General features: G+C 53.0%; 1 protein-coding gene across 2 annotated transcripts; it reads right to left on the bottom strand.

Annotated features, from left to right (window-relative positions):
• Positions 1–292: 292 nt before the first annotated feature.
• Positions 293–13,262, bottom strand: Pcif1 (phosphorylated CTD interacting factor 1). Of its 2 annotated transcripts, none has more exons than XM_028868476.2 (17): positions 12,138–13,262; positions 8,905–9,077; positions 7,642–7,784; positions 7,432–7,556; positions 6,194–6,328; positions 5,896–6,023; positions 5,626–5,780; positions 5,066–5,213; positions 4,898–4,981; positions 4,579–4,678; positions 3,267–3,429; positions 2,478–2,650; positions 2,260–2,346; positions 1,995–2,179; positions 1,241–1,334; positions 973–1,148; positions 293–873 (listed from the first exon to the last, which is right to left on the bottom strand). In XM_028868476.2, the coding sequence occupies exons 1-17, from the start codon at positions 12,312–12,314 to the stop codon at positions 645–647; spliced, it is 2,475 nt and encodes an 824-aa protein (XP_028724309.2). In that variant the 5' UTR covers positions 12,315–13,262; the 3' UTR covers positions 293–644. The 2 variants fall into 2 exon arrangements, with proteins under 2 accessions (XP_028724309.2, XP_037061435.1); XM_037205540.1 differs by lacking the exon at positions 12,138–13,262 and adding an exon at positions 11,525–11,596.
• Positions 13,263–17,293: the final 4,031 nt, after the last annotated feature.

Genomic DNA, 17,293 nt, shown 5'->3' with positions numbered 1-17,293 from the left:
TTACAGTGGTCCCAGTACAGGCCAAACCAGCCTGACTCAGGAGAGGACTGAACTAGAGAACCCTGCTTTCCCCATGGGCTCCCTGTCTCCAGGATCTCAAAGGGCAGGGACTGTGCTTCGAGGCTCTACTTCCTCCTGAGTCTTGACTGTAAGACATTTAGCAGCCTGTAAGTCTGGTTTAGGCAGAACCCCGAGATACCCAGGCAGGCTCAGCTGTATTGCCCTGGACTCCTCCAACCTGTTGAGCTCAGAAGCTGCTAGGGACTCAGAACTACAAAGACCCAAGGATGGATGGGTGTGAAAACCTAGGGTTCTTGATAAGGGGCACCTAGATGGGGTACAGAGTGGTCACAGAGGCAATCGCCCCAAGACCCTCACACACTCTTGGGGAGTTTCTGTATTTCCTTTTACAAATGAAACAAGGCAGCAACAGGGTGAGTGTGGGGCTGGGAAGGCATGGGCCTATTTACAAGGGACTTGGTGAATCTGGGGGTGAGAGCAGGGAGGGGAGCCCTGGCAGAGTCATCATATTCCTATGTCCCTGGCAGCCCAAGTCCTGCTGCCACCCCAGGGGAGGGCCCTGAGGGCCGAGTCCCAGCAGGTCTGGAACAGCACCCCAGGGCTCCTCCTCCCCGCAGGATATGTTAAGTGGGGTGAGGCTCTCGGCTAGGGCCCTGCTCCCGGCCTGAGTCCCGGTCCTTGGCCTCTGAGGAGGAGGAGGAAGAGCTGGAGCCGTGGCTGCGGCCCGACTGCTTGTAGGCAGCGGTGAGCTCCTGCAGCCGCTCCGGTGTTGGCCCCCACTTGGCAAAGCCGGGGTCATTCTGCAAGAAGAGCACGGCCGTGTTGTGGACGGCCTTGTAGTGCATTTCCTCCCTGTGGGCAGAGGCAGCTGCTTAGGTAGGGCACAGACCGGCCTGCTCCCCCAGCCTGCCAGCCTGGCCTGGCTTCCTCCCCCGCTGCCTGGGCACCTACTTCTTGCAGATGTGCTGGGAGCCACTGCGGTACTCGTGCTCAAAGGCAGGCAAGACCAGCTGGTGGCGTTTGAAGCGGCTCTGCTCCATTCGGGTGAGCGCTGGCGTGGGGGGCTCCCGCCACTCGGGGATGAACACAATGAAGGACAGGGGCTCTGGTGAGCTCTCCAGCAGTTTCTGTGGGAGGGAAAGGATGGGGTGGAGATGAGGTCCTGCCCCGAAGGGCCCTCTGCAATTGTGCCTGCCCCGTCAGCTGGCAGCACACCCACCTCAAAGTGAGAGACCATAGCATCCATGAGCTCCTCGCAGAACGGAGGGTTGGCCTCGAAGGAACCACTCAGCGGGGCGAAGTCCAGGCAGGGCCTACAGAAAGGTGAGCATTGTAGCCCGCCAGCAGCACCCAGTCCCTCACACATACTGCCCCCACCTCTAGACAGCCACACTGAAGAGATGACCACAGTCGGGCCAGAACCCCTGCAGTTCACCCTTAACTGTGCTAGGACAAGGAAGTGGCCCTGCCTCTCGAATAGGTGACCTGAGCAAGGAGCCTAGTGTGTACCTGTGTCCACTAAGTTGAACTAGAGTCCAAAGCCGCCACAGCAGACGCCACACCCAGGGCTTCCCGGCTGACGAGCACAGGCCTCTCCTTGTCCACCTAGCACTTCCTCCCTAGTTTACCCGGTCGTCTATGCTCCTCACCCTGCTGCTCTCAAGGTGCGCTCCCTCTCATCCTTCAACACCTGGAGCCAGGGGTTCCTAGTCCAAACCTCAGCCCATTCACAGAGAGGCCTACAGGCCGGCTTAGGTTGTGTCTGTTCCATGGTCCGCCCAGGAAGCCAGGGAAGTGGAGGCTCCCCGAGCTCCCTCGGCGTGTAAATGGTGTGGTGTAAATGGTGTGCACACACAGTGGACAGGGAAGCAGGGGCCACCTTCAAGACTGCCCGGCTCCAAAGCCCTAAGCCACCCGGGCTCCTAGAGGGCATCGTTGTGGGCAGAAGGGACCCAGCAACCCCGGAATCTCACCCGCGGGAGCCAAAGTAGCCATCTGTGTCAGGGAAGGCAGAACAGTACTGGCGGAAGTAGCAGTTGAGAGGGGAGGCGAAGCACTCGAAACTGACGCCGAAGAGTCGGTGGAGGGCCTCGAAGACGTGCACAGGCAGTGACCCCTGCAGGCCAGTCCCCTCGTAGAGGCCCACGCCAAACATCATCTGCAGATCAGCCTTAGTCAGTGTGAGGCTCAGGCTTCCTGCTCCCTTCCAGGGAGCCCTCCCTGGCCCCAGAGCTGTACCTGGTATCGACGGAGAAGACACCAGACTCGAGGCAGGAACCTCTCAAAGGCTGAGTCATCAACACAGCTATAGCGGTAAAGAAGCCACTGCGTGACAGAAAGAAGGGGATTGAGCAGTGATCTTAGGACCTCGTTACTAGCCAGCTGCTGAGGACGATGGTCAAGGAAGGGCCCAAGCCTCCACTCACACCATCAGCATGGGCTCCCCCAGCTCTCACCAGTTTGCTGAAGTAGCTGCGGCTGACCTTGACCATCTCTCCCTTATACCGGATGCAGACCACACTATTCTCCATGTGCATCTCCACACTAGGCATGGGGGGTGCCGACACAGCCAGACGAACTGGGTAGCAGTAGACCAGCCGGGGCTCTACTTCTGAGGCCTCCACCTCATCTGTGGGCAAGGAGGACAGTGAGGGCTGTCCAACTCCGGGCAGCCCTTGTGCTTACAATGCCAGTGCTCACAGTTTCCGTCACAAAGGAAACAGCCATTTAAAAAGCCACCAGGCAAGTGGCAGTAACTGGTGGCATGTATCAATACACTCGGCATTGAAGCAGACTCCATTTGCAATGCCTTTGGCCTGCTAGACAAGTGAAGTATGAAAATTGTGGCCTTTGTTTGGACAGTTGAGTTTGCTTATATAGGGATCTTTGGGGCCTGTGTGGTTTTTTTTGATATGAACACTCACATTATCATGGCAGGAATTATTACACTTGGGGCTGGGGAAAGCAAAGTTTTAGGGATATGACCCAGGTCTGCTTAACTAACTGTAGGCCCATCTTTCATCAACTTCTGGCTCTCTGATTCTCATTAGTTCGTTTCCCAGGGGAGTACTAACACCCCAGACCCAAAGGACACAGCAGGTTCTACCCAACATTACTCCAAGAAATTAGGTTCTCCCAAATCAGTCCAGTCCCTGGCTCTGAGGCACAGCCTCACATGGTTCTTCAACCAGGGCCTAGGACACAGGCTAGATGGCATTAGAGCTGGCTCGCCATTTCAGCCCTACCTGGGATGTTGTTTTCCTTGAGGATGGCGAGGTGCTTCTCTCGGATCCGTTTAACATACTCCAGGGAGATGTGGTAGATCTTGCTGCAGATGCCTTCCACAGAGTCCTTGGCTGCAGCAGAGACATGGGGCCCACACTGCCTCCGCAGGTGCTCCAGGCGGTCCTGGAGAAAAGCCCTGGTCAGGACACTGGTGGCCCAAGGGCCTCGGTGGGGCTGGCAGGTGGAACTCTTGTGGGGCTATTGGATCCCAGCTGTCCCAGTTTTGAAAGTGGCTCTACTGTTTACTAGCCATGTTGCTTGGACTTCTCTGAATCTTGTTCCTATCAAGGGAATTGAAGCTAGCAAACAGGACATTGTGACAGTCAGTGTCATTCCCTTGATCCACCAAGCCCGTCCAATGAACGGCTGCAGTTTTTGTTGCAGTTCCATGGGCGGAACCCAAGATGACTGGTGGTCAGGCCCCCAGCGTACAGCGCTGGCCTTCCACTGGAGGGCTGCTACAGCACAGAGAACTTGGTTGGTGCAGACTTAAAGGTTGTACTTTGAAGTCCTTGTAAAGAAAATGATACCTGTGAAACTGCAACGGGAGAACAGGTCACTCTGGCCAGGGCTGGACCTGTGTGTGTCACCACATGTCAAGTACACTTAATGTTGTCATGTGTAAAACGTGTCTATGAGAAACAGTCCTGAAAAGAAAGCCCATTGCAAGTGCTGATGGAGAGGGAGGGGACAGGCACGGGCCAGAGAACAGAAGGGCTGTAGATACACTAAGAATAGGGACTGAATCTAATGGGGGCTGGCTGTTTTTCAGTATTTGGTTTGTGTGTGATATTAGTGTTTACCATCTCTTAGGTCTTATATCTGGATACCAGATGCCGCCTGGTGCCCCCAGCAGCAGAAGCGGCATCAGATCCCTTATAATGGGAGCTACAGGCAGCTGTCAGCCCCATGTAGGTGCTGGAATTGAAGCCCAATTCATTGGAAGAGCAGCTAGTGCTCTTAACTGCTGAGCCATCTCTTCAACCCCCAAAGGTGGCTTTTAATTGTAATATGGATACACATAAGAAAAGGCAGACTGCTCTCACAGATCTACTGAGGAGACATGTTGAACATTCATCAAGTTGAAAGGCAGCTGTTTGTATGCGTCTGAGCCTAAGATTGCAGTAAGAATGGTTGAGAGAAAGCCATGGGCCTTGAGCATCTCCAGTGACTGGGGACTGATGGGCATCACGGTCTGCCTCGCTGCACAGATGCTGTTGTGAAGCCAGCCTGACCAGCAGAGCCTGTCACCTCACCCTGGGGCCCTCTCACCATGTAGTCCTCCTTGGAGGCCGAGTGGTCCTTCCGAAGCCAGCTGAAGGTGTCTTCCACGTTCCACTTGACCACTTTCCTGCTGTCAGGGGATGCGCTCCTGCAGGTTGATGGCAGGAGAAAGCTGTACTTTGTGCAGGGCCCAGCTGTTAGGTCTCTGCTCCTCCCCTGCTCCTCCTCCTTCACTCCCATCTCAGGCACTAGCCTCTAGGCTTGCCACCCACCTGTCTTGGGCAGCATTGACAAGCCTATGAGCGTTAGCCAGATGTATGCCCCCCCACACCCCCATTTTGATTGTGTGGGGCAGAGAAAGCCAAACCTGGACTCAATGAGCCGCCTGGCAGCCTCTGCATATTTAAAGAGCAGGCGTTTGGCTTCCTCCCGGAACTTGATTCGGGATAACCTGAGTTAGAAAACAGGCAAGAATTAGAGCCCTCCTCAATGTGACCTGGCACAAGGACCAAGCAGCTGAGCTGTGGAGCTATACCTGATGGGAATGTCATTCATAATTTCACGGAACATGGAAGGTGACACAACTGGTTCACAGTTGCTTGGCAGCAGGGGGTCAGATCCTTTGTCTACTACTTTGCGCTCCAGCATCCAGCGGTTGAAAGATTCTCGGGGTGGCTCAATGCCTGTGAAACGAGAGAGCTGCTAAGGACCCGGAGTAGTCGGCGGAGTCCACTGAGACAGGAAAAGGTGTTTTTCACATGCTCATTTCCTAGACTTCATTTTCCCAAACTATAGTCTGAGAATCTTGAGTACTTTATTTTTTTAAGACAGGGTCTGGTAATGCAGCCCAGACTAGCCTGGAATTCAAAATCCTGCCTGAGCCTCCTGGGAGCTGGGAGGTGTGGGCTCCATCCAAGCAGGCTCTCTCTAAGAGTTTTGGTTCTCACCTTCCAGGCGTACAAGCTGCAGACACGCCGAGAAGCACTCAGCATCACAGAGCTGGGACCCCAACAGGTCCGCGTCCCTGCAGCACACACCAGTTCCCACCCACACCCACGTGGTGACGCCACGGCAGGCAGGCTGCAGAGCCCTCACCCTCCCGCTGCTGGCACAGCTCCCGGTAGTGCTGGCGGAGCTTCAGGATGAGCTGCGAGCGGAGCAGCTCGACCTCAGGGTGTGGGGGCAGGACCTCGGAAGGAGCCCTGTGCTTGATGACAGCATTGGTCTGGATGTCCAGGTCCCAGTACACCCTAGGGCACAGACAGGAGTTGTGAGGATGGCCTGCCCACCACTACCACACCACACAGTCCTGGGCAGGCTGCCCATCAGCAGTGGATACAGCTAAGCCAATCAGCAAGGACTCACTCAGTGGGTCGGAGGAGAGCTGCTTGCTTATCTTCAGCAGATGCACCCCAAATCTTTAGTGTTGGGGTTCCTGGGATGCTGGGGGAACTGGGCACCGACTGGCTTGTGGGTGTCACAGGTATTTCTATCTGAAGGAAAAGAATCCAAAAGGCATCAAGGCAGGACTGCAGCCAGGCCCAGCAGCAGGCCCAGCAGCTGCACTTGGGACTCCCTCGTGACCCAGCCCTCGCAGGGAGCTGCTGGCCACATGCCCAAGGTAACCACTTAGCAGCCAGGTCCTGAGAGCCCCGACACTCACCTTGGGCTTCTTCACACCGTTGCCACTTGGCTGCTCTTCCGAGAGCTGCCGCTTCCTGGGCTTGTTCTCCACTGGAGGAGTTTCCAAGCTTGAGTCTTGGGGCGGTGGGGTTGCATTCAGCCCCAAAGGGTCCGACTAGTGGAGGGAAAACAGTGGAACTGCAAACAGGGCCAGTGGCTTTGGAGCCCCACACTTCAGACTCTTCCTTAAGGAGGCCAGAGGCCTGGGATGCAGATGAAGAACCCTGGCCTCCATCCTGCCTGCTACCTGCTTCCTTATGCCCTCACCTTCAGAAAGGCCATGTCAACCCCACCTCAGCACTGACATTGTGACACAAGTCAGTGAGTGACTTGGTATGATGTCTGTGTTAGATCAGCGCCTTAAGAACAAATAGCAATCAGGAATCAAGAGAAGTCAGCGAATGTTATTTTTCAGATACAAAGGCTCTGCATGGACCTCCTTTAGCCACACCAAGAATCGCTGCACACACCCCTCTGCCTACAAGCAGCCATATGGCCTCGGGCCAGCTACTTCCCTTTGAACCTCACTGTCTTCACCTGCAAAATGAAGAGGCCCTGCCTGACTGTGTATAGTAAGGGTTGCTCCAGCTGAGGGGTCCAAGAGCTGAGGTTCCTACCAGATAGCCTGTGGTTAGACTCCTAGAACCTTCTTCCCCTCCCCCTTAGCCAGCCGCACCTTAAATCCTGATTCTCAGAGGAGCTCTTCCTTCTCTTCCCAGACTAGGATCCCCAATGGATTTCAATACATTCTTTTTTTTTTGTTTTGTTTTTCAAGACAGGGTTTCTCTGTGTAGCTTTGCGCCTTTCCTGGGACTCACTTGGTAGCGCAGGCTGGCCTCGAACTCACAGAGATCCGCCTGGCTCTGCCTCCCAAGTGCTGGGATTAAAGGCGTGTGCCACCACTGCCTGGCTCAATACATTCTTTAAATAAGTCCACAGCTGGAATCCTACTATCTACCACAGAATAAGCATACCACAAAGACGGGGAGCTCTTGCTGATGTCTCTACCTCTTTGCATGGTGCCCAGTATTCAGCATACACTAATAATCTGCTCCCCTGTCTCTCCTGTTTGATGATAGGGTCTTTGAAGACAGGGACTGTCTTGCTTGACATTTTATCTGTAGGTATCAGCACAGGGCAAGACACCTAGCTGTTTGAGATACATTTGTGGAAGGCCAGAGGCCTGCTCTGAGACCCTTGCCCCAAGTTGGCACTCACAAGCACATCGTGCTGGCCCAGCACGGGCATCTCCCACAGGGACTGGTTGGTGAATCGGTTGAAGTAGTAAGGACGGCTCTCCCTCCGGCTCCAGCACTTCTCCCAGCCTGCATGGACCAGCTCCTCTGCAAACAAGAGTACAACCCAGACCGTCAGGGCTGTGCACAGCACCCCTGCTATCTTACCAGCCCCCACCACTCCCTTCAGTACCTGGGAGGTCCTGTACTAGGCGAACTGGCTTTGGAGAACAGGGCTGGCTCTGATTGGAGGTGCCTGGAGAGTGACTTAGAAGGGATGCTTCCTCCCGGGGGCTGCCGTGATTCTCATTGGCCATCTCAGCAGCCACTCGGGACCTGCCACACAGAGGACCAAGAGTGTCAACACCATCCTACTCACCAATTACAACTTAGGGCTCTGGCAACTTATCTACAGATTTGAGAAATCCAACACAGTCTTGTCCTGGCAGCCAGCCAACTGGTGCCACAGGAGCAGTGAAGTTGAAGTTTCTGTCCCTCAACTTTAGGATAGGGTGCCCGCCTAGCCAATCCTCCCCCTTAATGGCCTGGCTTGCCCTTGGGCTCACATCTTCCAGGAAGGCACTTTCCTGCCTCCCTGCCCAGGTTTGGTGGACAAAGCTATTGCAGTGTCACTGAAAATGCACGGTAGTGCCTGAATGGCTAGACCTACCGTGGGACTGTCTCATTAGACTGGGTCCAGTGCATTGCTCTCCAGAGCTACAAATGCAGACATTTACAAAACACCAAGAGGCCAACAAGACCAAGGTCTGCCTTTGAAAAGTCACTTCTACAAGGACCAGTGCCTGCTCCTCTTGGGAAGACAGTTTTATTGCTCCCACTAGGTAAAGTCCCAGTGGGTCAGCTGGGGAGGAAGCGTGGACTCTGGTTGTAGTTTGTTGCTAAGGAAACCAGTGTAACTGAAGAGGGCTATCTGGGTCAGTCCTTCCGAAGCCCCAGGTTAACACGGAAGCCAGCTTCTTCAGGTCTGGATTTCCCACTCCTCCCTCTCAGAGCACACCCAGCACAACCCTCAACGGCTGGTGCTTCCCAGTCTGGGACCTACTACACACCTGGGGGCCACCTGAGATCAGACTGGGGATGCTCATGTTGTCTTTAGTATGTTACAAAACCCACAAGAAACCCTCACCCACAGTGAGACCACAGAGGCTGACAGAAAGGTTTTCTGTTTTCTGTGCATGCTGATCAGGATCCCTGACTGTTGACGACCACATAGCAATCATTGAACATTTATTTTATTGTACACTCAGAGACGTCTGTTAATTTGGAAAGGGAAAAGTCAATAGTTACTTTATCTGTACAGTTTGGCGGATAAAAATTGCAGCAGCAACAAGACATGTATAACAAGAGGGCCTTGATTACAGAAAGGTTTGGAATGACTCCTTTAGGGGCTGAGCCCATGGGTTTCAAGGCTGAATAAGGTCCCCTTTTCTCTCACCCTCTGGGGTCTGCAACACTAGCATGAGAGGGTTTTCTTCTCTGGTTGGATTGAACCCACGTCACGGGGTCCCACAGAAGCGGGAGGGAGACCCACAGGAAGGTGCAGCACAGGTGGGTGGGCTGGTCAGCAGTGTAGTTGACAGGGACCCCGGGGACTCCGTGCATCAGCAGCTGGAGAGCAAATAGAAGAAAAGAGTCATTGGCCTGTGACACCTTACTAGGCAGGGACAACGACACACTGGGAGGGTCTGGAGGCTCCAGGAATCAATATCAAGACAAGCCCAGTTGATAATAGCATGAACCTGTCTAAATAAATGTGCTGAAACAGATCCTTTTTGTTGTTACTGAGTTGGTTTTTTGTTGTTGTTGGTTTTTTTTTTTTTTTTTTTTTGGACAGGTCTTCCCTGTGTGGCCCTGGCTGTCCTAGAACTTGCTCTATAGACCAAACTGGCCTTGACCTCACAGAGATTTTTGTGCCTCTGCTTCCTGGGTACTTAGGATTAAAGTAGTGCACCACCATCACCTGGCTTTAAAAAAAAAAAAAAAAAAAAAAAAAAAAAAAAACGAAAACAATGTACTTCTCAGGCTTTCGACCAACAAAGTTTGCCTTCCTAGGCCCTGAACTTGGTTTATCAACAGAGCTCTACAGCTCTATACTTGGTTTAATGCTTTCATATCTATCACCTTGAGGTTGGTTGATTGGTTGGTTGTTCTGAAGTGCCAGGGATGGAACCCTGAGCCTTGTACACGACAGGCAAGTACCCTCTCGTGGGCTACATCATCAGCCCTTGGCTGAGACCACTATGTACAGCTTAACAAATATGAGGTACTAGGACAGTCTAGATCCTTGCTCTTGCTAGAGAATTGTTCTGCCACTGAGCCAGACCTCTTGAACTCGAGGCAGGGTCTCAAAAAGTGAGTAAGAATGTCCTTGAACTCGATCTGTAGTTCAAGAAGGCATCAATATACAATCATCCTGCTTCAGTCTCTGGGGTTAGCTGAGATTAGAGGCTGTATAACCAGGACTGGAAGAAGAAACAGCTTGCTTTACTGGAGATCAAAGCCAGATCTGAGGGTGCTAAGAGAGCACTTCAATAAGCAATTGCACCTGAAATCCTGGATCTGACATTTTTTTTTTTCTTTTTTGTTCTTGGGTTGATTGAGATGGGGACTCAAGTATTCCAGGTTGGCCTCAAACTCACAAGGTAGCTGAGTATGACCTTGAACTCCCAATCTGTCGTCTTTGATTTCCCAAGTGCTAGGATTTCAGGTGAGGACCACCATCATCAGCTTTCCTTTCTGAATTGGATTTGACTATGTTGCCTAGATTGATCTTCAACCACTGAGCTCAAAAGATCCTCCCACTTCAGCCTTCCCATTAGGTGGGATACAGATACATAGCAATGGGAATCAGGTTTTCATTTTGAACACTACAGTCCCATACACGGCACAGCCAGCCAGCTGTGCTTATCAAAGTGTCTGTATACCAAAGAAAAGGAAACAAAGCATACATATGGAAGACTTGGGGGCACTCTCTTAAGTCACCCACAACTAGTAAAAGACACACTGCTTTGAATAATGTCTTATTAAAAAACATTATAAAATAAAAATAAAAACATGCAAACACATATAGCACATCTCATTCACCTTTATTGAGAAATGTTTATCCCAGAAATGTGACAGGGCGCACCTTGTAGATGCATTTGTTAGAGAAGGCAGAAGCAGCCCAGCCCATGGCCACCCAAATGGGACCGCCACAGCACTTCCCAAACCAGCTGTTACCAGACTCATCTAGGGTTGCTGTACCGCCTTAGACCTGTTAGGAGTCAGAAACCGGGAAGGCAGTTACAAAAGAATTGGTAACTTTAGGACAGGGCCTCACATAGCTGGGACCGGCCTTAAACGCCTGCCGGTATCTCCAAGTATTGAGATTACAGGCCTACTGCCCTTGCTCGTCCTATCCTGCCTCATCTCTTAAGTGCTATAATTCCAGGGCTGTGCCATAGCCCTCAACAAGACTTTGTAATTTTTAAATACACCACAAGTGGGGCTGGGAGACAAGATGACTATTTTTTTCACTTTACACGGCTTGAAAATGTTATCAACTTAGAATCTGTTAAGGGCTAGTGGTTACGATACGTAGCGCAGAAACTGCCAGGCATGTGAGACCTAGGGTTACAGCACCAGCACACATTATGGGGGCGTGCGCGCACGCACGGACGCATGCACATCTAATAATAATTTAAAAATGAAACGAGGCGGGTGTGGTGACAAACGCCTTTAATCCCTGCACTCGAGAGGCAGAGGCAGGCGAATTTCTGTGCGTTCAAGGCCAGCCTGGTCTACGTAGTTGAGTTCCAGGGCAACCAGGGCTACACAAGGGAGATGTCTCTTAAAAACAGAAACAAAATAAATCCGCTTAGATGGATGCAGCAGGTCTCCGGCCAAAACACCAGCTCGGAAGTTGGCCAGACCCAAGTTCCAGGCCGTGCGCCATCCCGACAGCTAAGGCCGAACCACTCGACCCGTGCACCGGAGTCAGCGTGTGCACGCTGACTGCCGCTCCCATGAGGCTAATGTTTTCGCCTAGCCTCTGCCTTCCGGACCCCCACGCATACCAAAGTCAGAGAAGAGTAGCGTAGTCTAGAGACAAACAACTGTATCTGCGCAACCAGCGGAACCCCGGGCGAGAAAAAGTATCCGACTCCGGGATTGGAGGAACGTGGGGCGGCACTTCCCAGTGAACCAATCACAACGCTCCGGCTGCGGCGGGCGGAGCCACAGGGCCGGCCAAGTGCGCAGGCGCGCGGGCGGGGCCTGCCTCCCCGCGCGCGCTCCCGCGCCCCCCTCCCCCGGGCCCGGCGGGGGCGGGATGTAGGGTGCGCGCGCGCCGGCCCATCTCCGGGCTCCGCCCCCGCCCTGCCGCGCGCTCCCGCCCCCGGGCTGAGGCGACTCAGAGTCGGAGCCCGACACAAAGGCGGCGGCGACGGCGGCAGCGGCAGCAGCGGAGGGGCCCCAGAGGCCGCTCCGACCGCGCTCTCCGGGCCCACTGCACTCACCCCGGCCAGCGGCCCTGCTGCCCGCCCGCGGGCCTAAGATGGCGGCGGCGAAAGAGACCGGGCGAGCGGCAGCCCCGAGCGGGAAGCGCCGGAGGGACCTCCGCCGCCCTGCTTCGGACCCCCGGACCCTGGCGCGGCTCGCGGCGGGACCATGGCTTCCTGGGGCTCTTACCTGCCCGAAACGGACTCGAGGGGATGCGGCCACACGTTCTGCTCGACCGCCCGTTTTGCCGCCTCCGCCTCGCCCTCCCCAGCGCCGCTGCCGCCATCTTGTGTCCCGGGCCGGGACTCCGCGCTGCGCATGCGTTGGTACCGCCTCTGAGGGACCTCGCCGCGGCCGCGCCGCCATCTTGAGTGTGGCAGTGTTGGCTGCTTCCCCAGACCTTGATCGCTTTCGACCCCCTCCCCATCCTCCCGCCCTTCCCTGTTGTCTCGTGTGGTCCTAAGGAGCGGGGGGGGGGGAACAGCTTTGCTTTTCTTGCGATGTAGGCGGGAAGGAATGAATCCACACGCACGCCCTGCCTCAGTTTCCCTGCCGAACACACTCGCAGGGGTGGCGGATCTGAGACACTTAGGGGGACACGAGGCTTGTTTGGAATCTTCTGGGGGCTCTGGCTCGGCTGTCGACGCAGAGGCGGGATGGTGACGTAGGTGGGCACCTGGGTCCTAGCCTCCCCAGGGCTCTTCTGCTTCCATCCGATCTCGTCCTCTCGGGGCCTCCGTCCCCCTGCGGGCCCTGGGATGTTCTCTTTTGCCCGGAGGCCAGATGGCGTGCAGAACGAACCTTCTCCTGTTAGCAACCTGTTCACAAGTTGCTCTTGAATAGCCCAGCAGTCGGAGGAGTGGTGTGGTGTGGAGAAGCTGGCTTTGGGCGGCTGGAAAGTTGTGAAGGCCACACAGTTTAGCTCCGCAGGAGACTCAGCTCGGGACCTTCACCGGCTCCCTGCCGGAATTAGGCCACTAGCTCCACCCACTTGTGGCCTGCTAAGGAAGCTGTCGCCCAGTTAGGGTAGCTTGAAAGGAGGACAAGTTTGCCACCTGCTGCTGGACTGGTGCCGCAGATACCCTAGCTGGTCAGTTCTCTGGTGACGCTTGTGCCTGCAGCTTCGAGGGCTAGTTAGAGTTGGGGGGTCTTCGCATGTCTTTTTGCTTTTTTTTTTTTTCCTTCTGTTAAACAGTCTTACTTTGTTAACCCTTGCTGGCCAGGAACTCGAGATGGCAAACCATGCTGGCCTCGAACTCAGATCTGCCTGCTAATGCTTCCTAAGTGCTGGGAATAAAGGGATGTCCAGCCAACTTTTTTTTTCCCTTTCAGGCAGGGTCTCACTATGTAGACCAGGATAGCCCCCTGAAATGCCTGGCCAATCACTTGGTTTTTTTTTCCGAGACAGGGTTTCTCTGCGTAGCTTTGCGTCTTTCGTGGAACCCACTTGGTAGCCCTGGCTGTCCTCGAACTCACAGAGATCCGCCTGCCTCTGCTTCCCAAGTGCTGGGATTAAAGGCATGCGGCGCTGCTGCCGCCGCCGCCACCCGCCACTTTTTTTATTTTAGGGAGTGGTTGTGTCCTCTGCTAGCACTTGGGGAGGTAGAGGCAGGAGGATCAGGAATCGTCTTTGACAACATTGCAAGTTCAAAGTTGTCTGCATTACATGAGACCTTATCTAAGCAACAGTGGTAGCAGCTGCGCCTTTTGGCTCACACCTGTAACCCCAGCATTGAGGAGGCAGAGACAGAAGGGTCACCATAGTTTGAAGTTAACAGGGCTACAAGAGTGAAATTCTGCCTCAAAAAGCAAAGTTTTAAAAAGGGATTGGTTAGGGGTGTGTAGCTTGGTAATGGTGTTTCCCTAGTCGCCGACTCAGTCCCACTACTTTAAAAAAGCAGTCGTGATGGTGGTGGGCTCCTTTAATCCCGGCTCTGATCCACCTGGGCTCGCAGTGCAGCTAGAGGTACATAGTGAGATCCTGTCTCAGATGAGAAGCAGGTGGAGTCAAGAGTGTGCACACCTGAAACCCCAACACACCTAGCACTGGAAAAGCTGAAATGGGGACGCTGTCAGGTCAGCCTGGTCTCCATCGTGACCACTATGTAGTGAAACACCAAGCAAATCCAGAGGAGCACATGAGAGCTGCGCATGGCGGTCCTTACCTGTGGGTCCAGATACTGGGAAAGCTGCACGAGGAGGACAGTGGGCTGGCAGCACTCGGCCGGTTTCCAACTGGCCGAGTGGACTCTGCTTTTGTAGCCGTCTCCCCTCTCCAGCTGTGCTGCCTGCACTTTTAGCCTTTTTTAAAGATTTATTTATTATGAATACAGTGTTCTGTCTGCATGTACGCCTGCAGGCCAGAAGAGGGCACCAGATCTCATAGATGGTTGTGAGCCACCATGTGGGTGCTGGGAATTGAACTTAGGACCTCTGAAAGAACAGCTAGTGCTCTTATCGGCTGAGCCATCTCTCCAGCCCACATTTAGCCATTTTGAGGCCAGCTCGAGCTATATAGCAACCTTGTGTCTGTGTCTATCTGCCCCCTGCCCCTTCCTGTGTATCCCGAGTGCTGTCACTAATTTCTTCTCCCATGTGTGGCTAAGCACCAGGTAGCCTCCCTGAATTCCTGCCCCCCTCCCGACCTCCAGTTCATCCTGCCTCTTCTGTGGTCTCAGAGTGTGCTGAGCTTGCTTTCTCTGCTGTGCGGTGCGGGTCTTAAGCAGACTGCACCATCTTCAGGGGTGTGGCACCACCAGTCTCCAAACGTCGCAGCTGGGTCTGTTAACTCCCTCCCTCATGGACACAGGTGGTGGGGAGGGGCCCGGGCTCTCACCTGAGTATTCCGCCAGCCACGCAATTCCACCCTCATGCATGTAGTCTTCCGGAGGGCCTAGAGGATGTAGGTGCGAGGGAGGAGGGAGGAGGCTCTGCCTGGGCAGCCACTGGGGAGCCATCATTTCTTGGTAACTTCACCCAGTCTTCCATATGTATGCCTAATAAATGCATTGCTGCCACCCACGGGGGGGGGGGGGGCTTTGGTGGCTCTCTGCCTGGGGTGCTGTTGGGACATTGGAGTAAGGGTAACCATTGTATGCATCTTTCTCGGGAGGAGTTTACCAACAGCCCATTAGACTGTTTAAGGATGCTGACCCTTACTCCTTAGCGGCCTCCATACCCAGCGCTGGCCGACAGTATTTGTTGGATGACCATGAACAGGCCATACAGTGTGGAAAGCCAAGTGACTGGTTTAGGCATTCCCATTTCTAATCCAGGCTCTGGTTTCTGCAAAGGACACATGGAAGTGGTTCCCTTGGGAAAACTTAGCAAAAAATGAGCTATATGCTAAGGCCCTGTGGTTGGTTTAATGTTCTATCACTATGCCCCCCCCTCCAGATGCTGGGGATCAAACCTAGGGCTCTCATGCTCTTGGGAGAAACACTCACTGAATTACACTCAGCCACTGAGACAGGAGTGCTTTTCTAGGTTCCCTGCACCCAGGTCTGGTTGCTCACAAATACCTGTACCTCCAGCTCCCGGGGATCTGATGCCCTCTTCTGGCTTCTGCAGTCCACACACACACAGAATTAAATAAATCTTTCAAAAAGCCAGTTTTGTTGACACAGTTTCAGAAGCCTGGAAAGATCATGCCTGTGAACCCAGCACTCAGGAAGTAGAGGTAGGAGGATCAGGAGTTCAAGGTCAGTCTAGGGCACCAGAGCAATTTCAAGACCAGCCTGAGCAACTAAGACCTTGTCTCAAAAAAAAGACCTGTGAGATGGATCAACCCCTAAAACCAGCTTTAAAAATTCTTACAAGCCGGGGCTGGAGAGATGGCTCAGCGGTTAAGAGCACTGACTGCTCTTCCAGAGGTCCTGAGTTCAATTCCCAGCAACCACATGGTGGCTCACAACCATCTGTAATGAGATCTGGTGCCCTCTTCTGGCCTGCAGTCACATATGCTGTATACATAATAAATAAATAAATAAATCTTTAAAAAAAAATTAAAAAAAAAAAATTCTTACAAGCCAGGTGTTGTGGCACATGTCTTTAATCACCCCACTGGGTAGGCAATGGTAGGTAGATATGAGATCAACCTCGTTTACATAGTTCCTGTCTCACAAAAACAAAAAAATTAAAAAGCCCAATATAAAAGGGACTTGCTCTGTAGTTAAAGTCACTTGCTGTTCTTAGAGGACCAGGTTGGGTTCCCAGTAGCAACACAGCAGTCACAGCTACCTGTGACTCTGGGTCCAGGGGATTTAATCACCTCTTCTGACCACCATGGGCGTTAGGCACGCATGTGATGCACAGATCTACATGGAAGCAAAACACAAAAATTTAAAAATAGACTAGCCAGGCAAACGAGCTGGGGCTTGGGAGATGGCTCATCAGTTAAGAGCACTGGCTGCTCTTCCAGGGGACCAGGGTTCAATTGCTAGTATCCCCTAGTAATGGCAGCTAACCACTGTAACTTCTTTTTCAGGGGATCAATACCCTCGCACAGACCATACATGCCATGCATGCAGGCAAAACACAAATGCATGTTTAAAAAAAAAAAAAAAAAACTGGGCCTGGAGAGACAACTCAGAGGTTAAAAGCACAGTGCTCTTCCAGAGGTCCTGAGTTCAATTCCCAGCAACCACATAGTGGGGCACAACCATCTCAGAAGGATCTGATGCCCTCTTCTGGCATAAAAGGATATATGCAGATAGAGTACTCATACATAAATATTTAAAAAAAAAAAATAAAATAAAAATTAAAAAAAAACTGTATGAAAGGCCCGGTGTTGTGGAATATTTAACCATGTAAACCGGTGTTGTGGAATATTACTTTAACCATGTAAAGGTGTGTTGCATTTGTTTAACTATGTAAAGATGTGTTGCTGTTTTACCTTGCCCGCCTAACGCACCTGATTGCTCTAATAAAAACCTGGATGGACAATAGCTAGGCAGGAGAGGGATCGGCAGGGCTGGTGGGCGGAGAGAATAAGGAGGAGGAGTCTAGGTTCCAGAGGCGAGAACGAGGGAGACACCCAGGGACAGCCAGCCAGACATGGAGAAAGCAGGGAAGTAGGAAAAAAGGCCCCAAAGTAAAGCGTAGATGAAGAGAAATGGGTTAAAATAGGTTATAAGAGCTAGTGGGACAAGCCTAAACTAAGACTGAGCATTCTTAACTAATAAGTCTCCACGTCATGATTTGGGAACTGGTTGGTGGCCCAAAGAGAAAACCTGCTACATCCTGGTGAGGTGGTACCTTTAATCCCAGCATTTGGAGGCAAAGCCAGGCAAATCTCTGAGTTCCAGGCTGGAGACATTATAAAAAGTGACACCTGTAATCCCAGC

The sequence above is a fragment of the Peromyscus leucopus genome, chromosome 4 (assembly GCF_004664715.2).
Source record: "Peromyscus leucopus breed LL Stock chromosome 4, UCI_PerLeu_2.1, whole genome shotgun sequence".
Taxonomy (NCBI): Eukaryota; Metazoa; Chordata; class Mammalia; order Rodentia; family Cricetidae; genus Peromyscus; species Peromyscus leucopus.
Note: the sequence above shows the minus strand (reverse complement) of the source record. Positions and strands in the feature narration are given on the sequence as shown.

What these genes read in the sequence shown, in the direction of transcription:
- Pcif1 (XM_028868476.2), bottom strand. Translation starts at nt 12,314, where the DNA reads ATGGCGGCGCGGCCGCGGCGAGGTCCCTCAGAGGCGGTACCAACGCAT. An exon ending in GCTCTCCTCCGACCCACTGA is followed by an intron (nt 5,781 to 5,895) that starts GTGAGTCCTTGC and finishes TCTGTGCCCTAG; the next exon opens with GGTGTACTGGGACCTGGACA. An exon ending in GCTGTGCCAGCAGCGGGAGG is followed by an intron (nt 5,214 to 5,625) that starts GTGAGGGCTCTG and finishes CTCGTTTCACAG; the next exon opens with GCATTGAGCCACCCCGAGAA.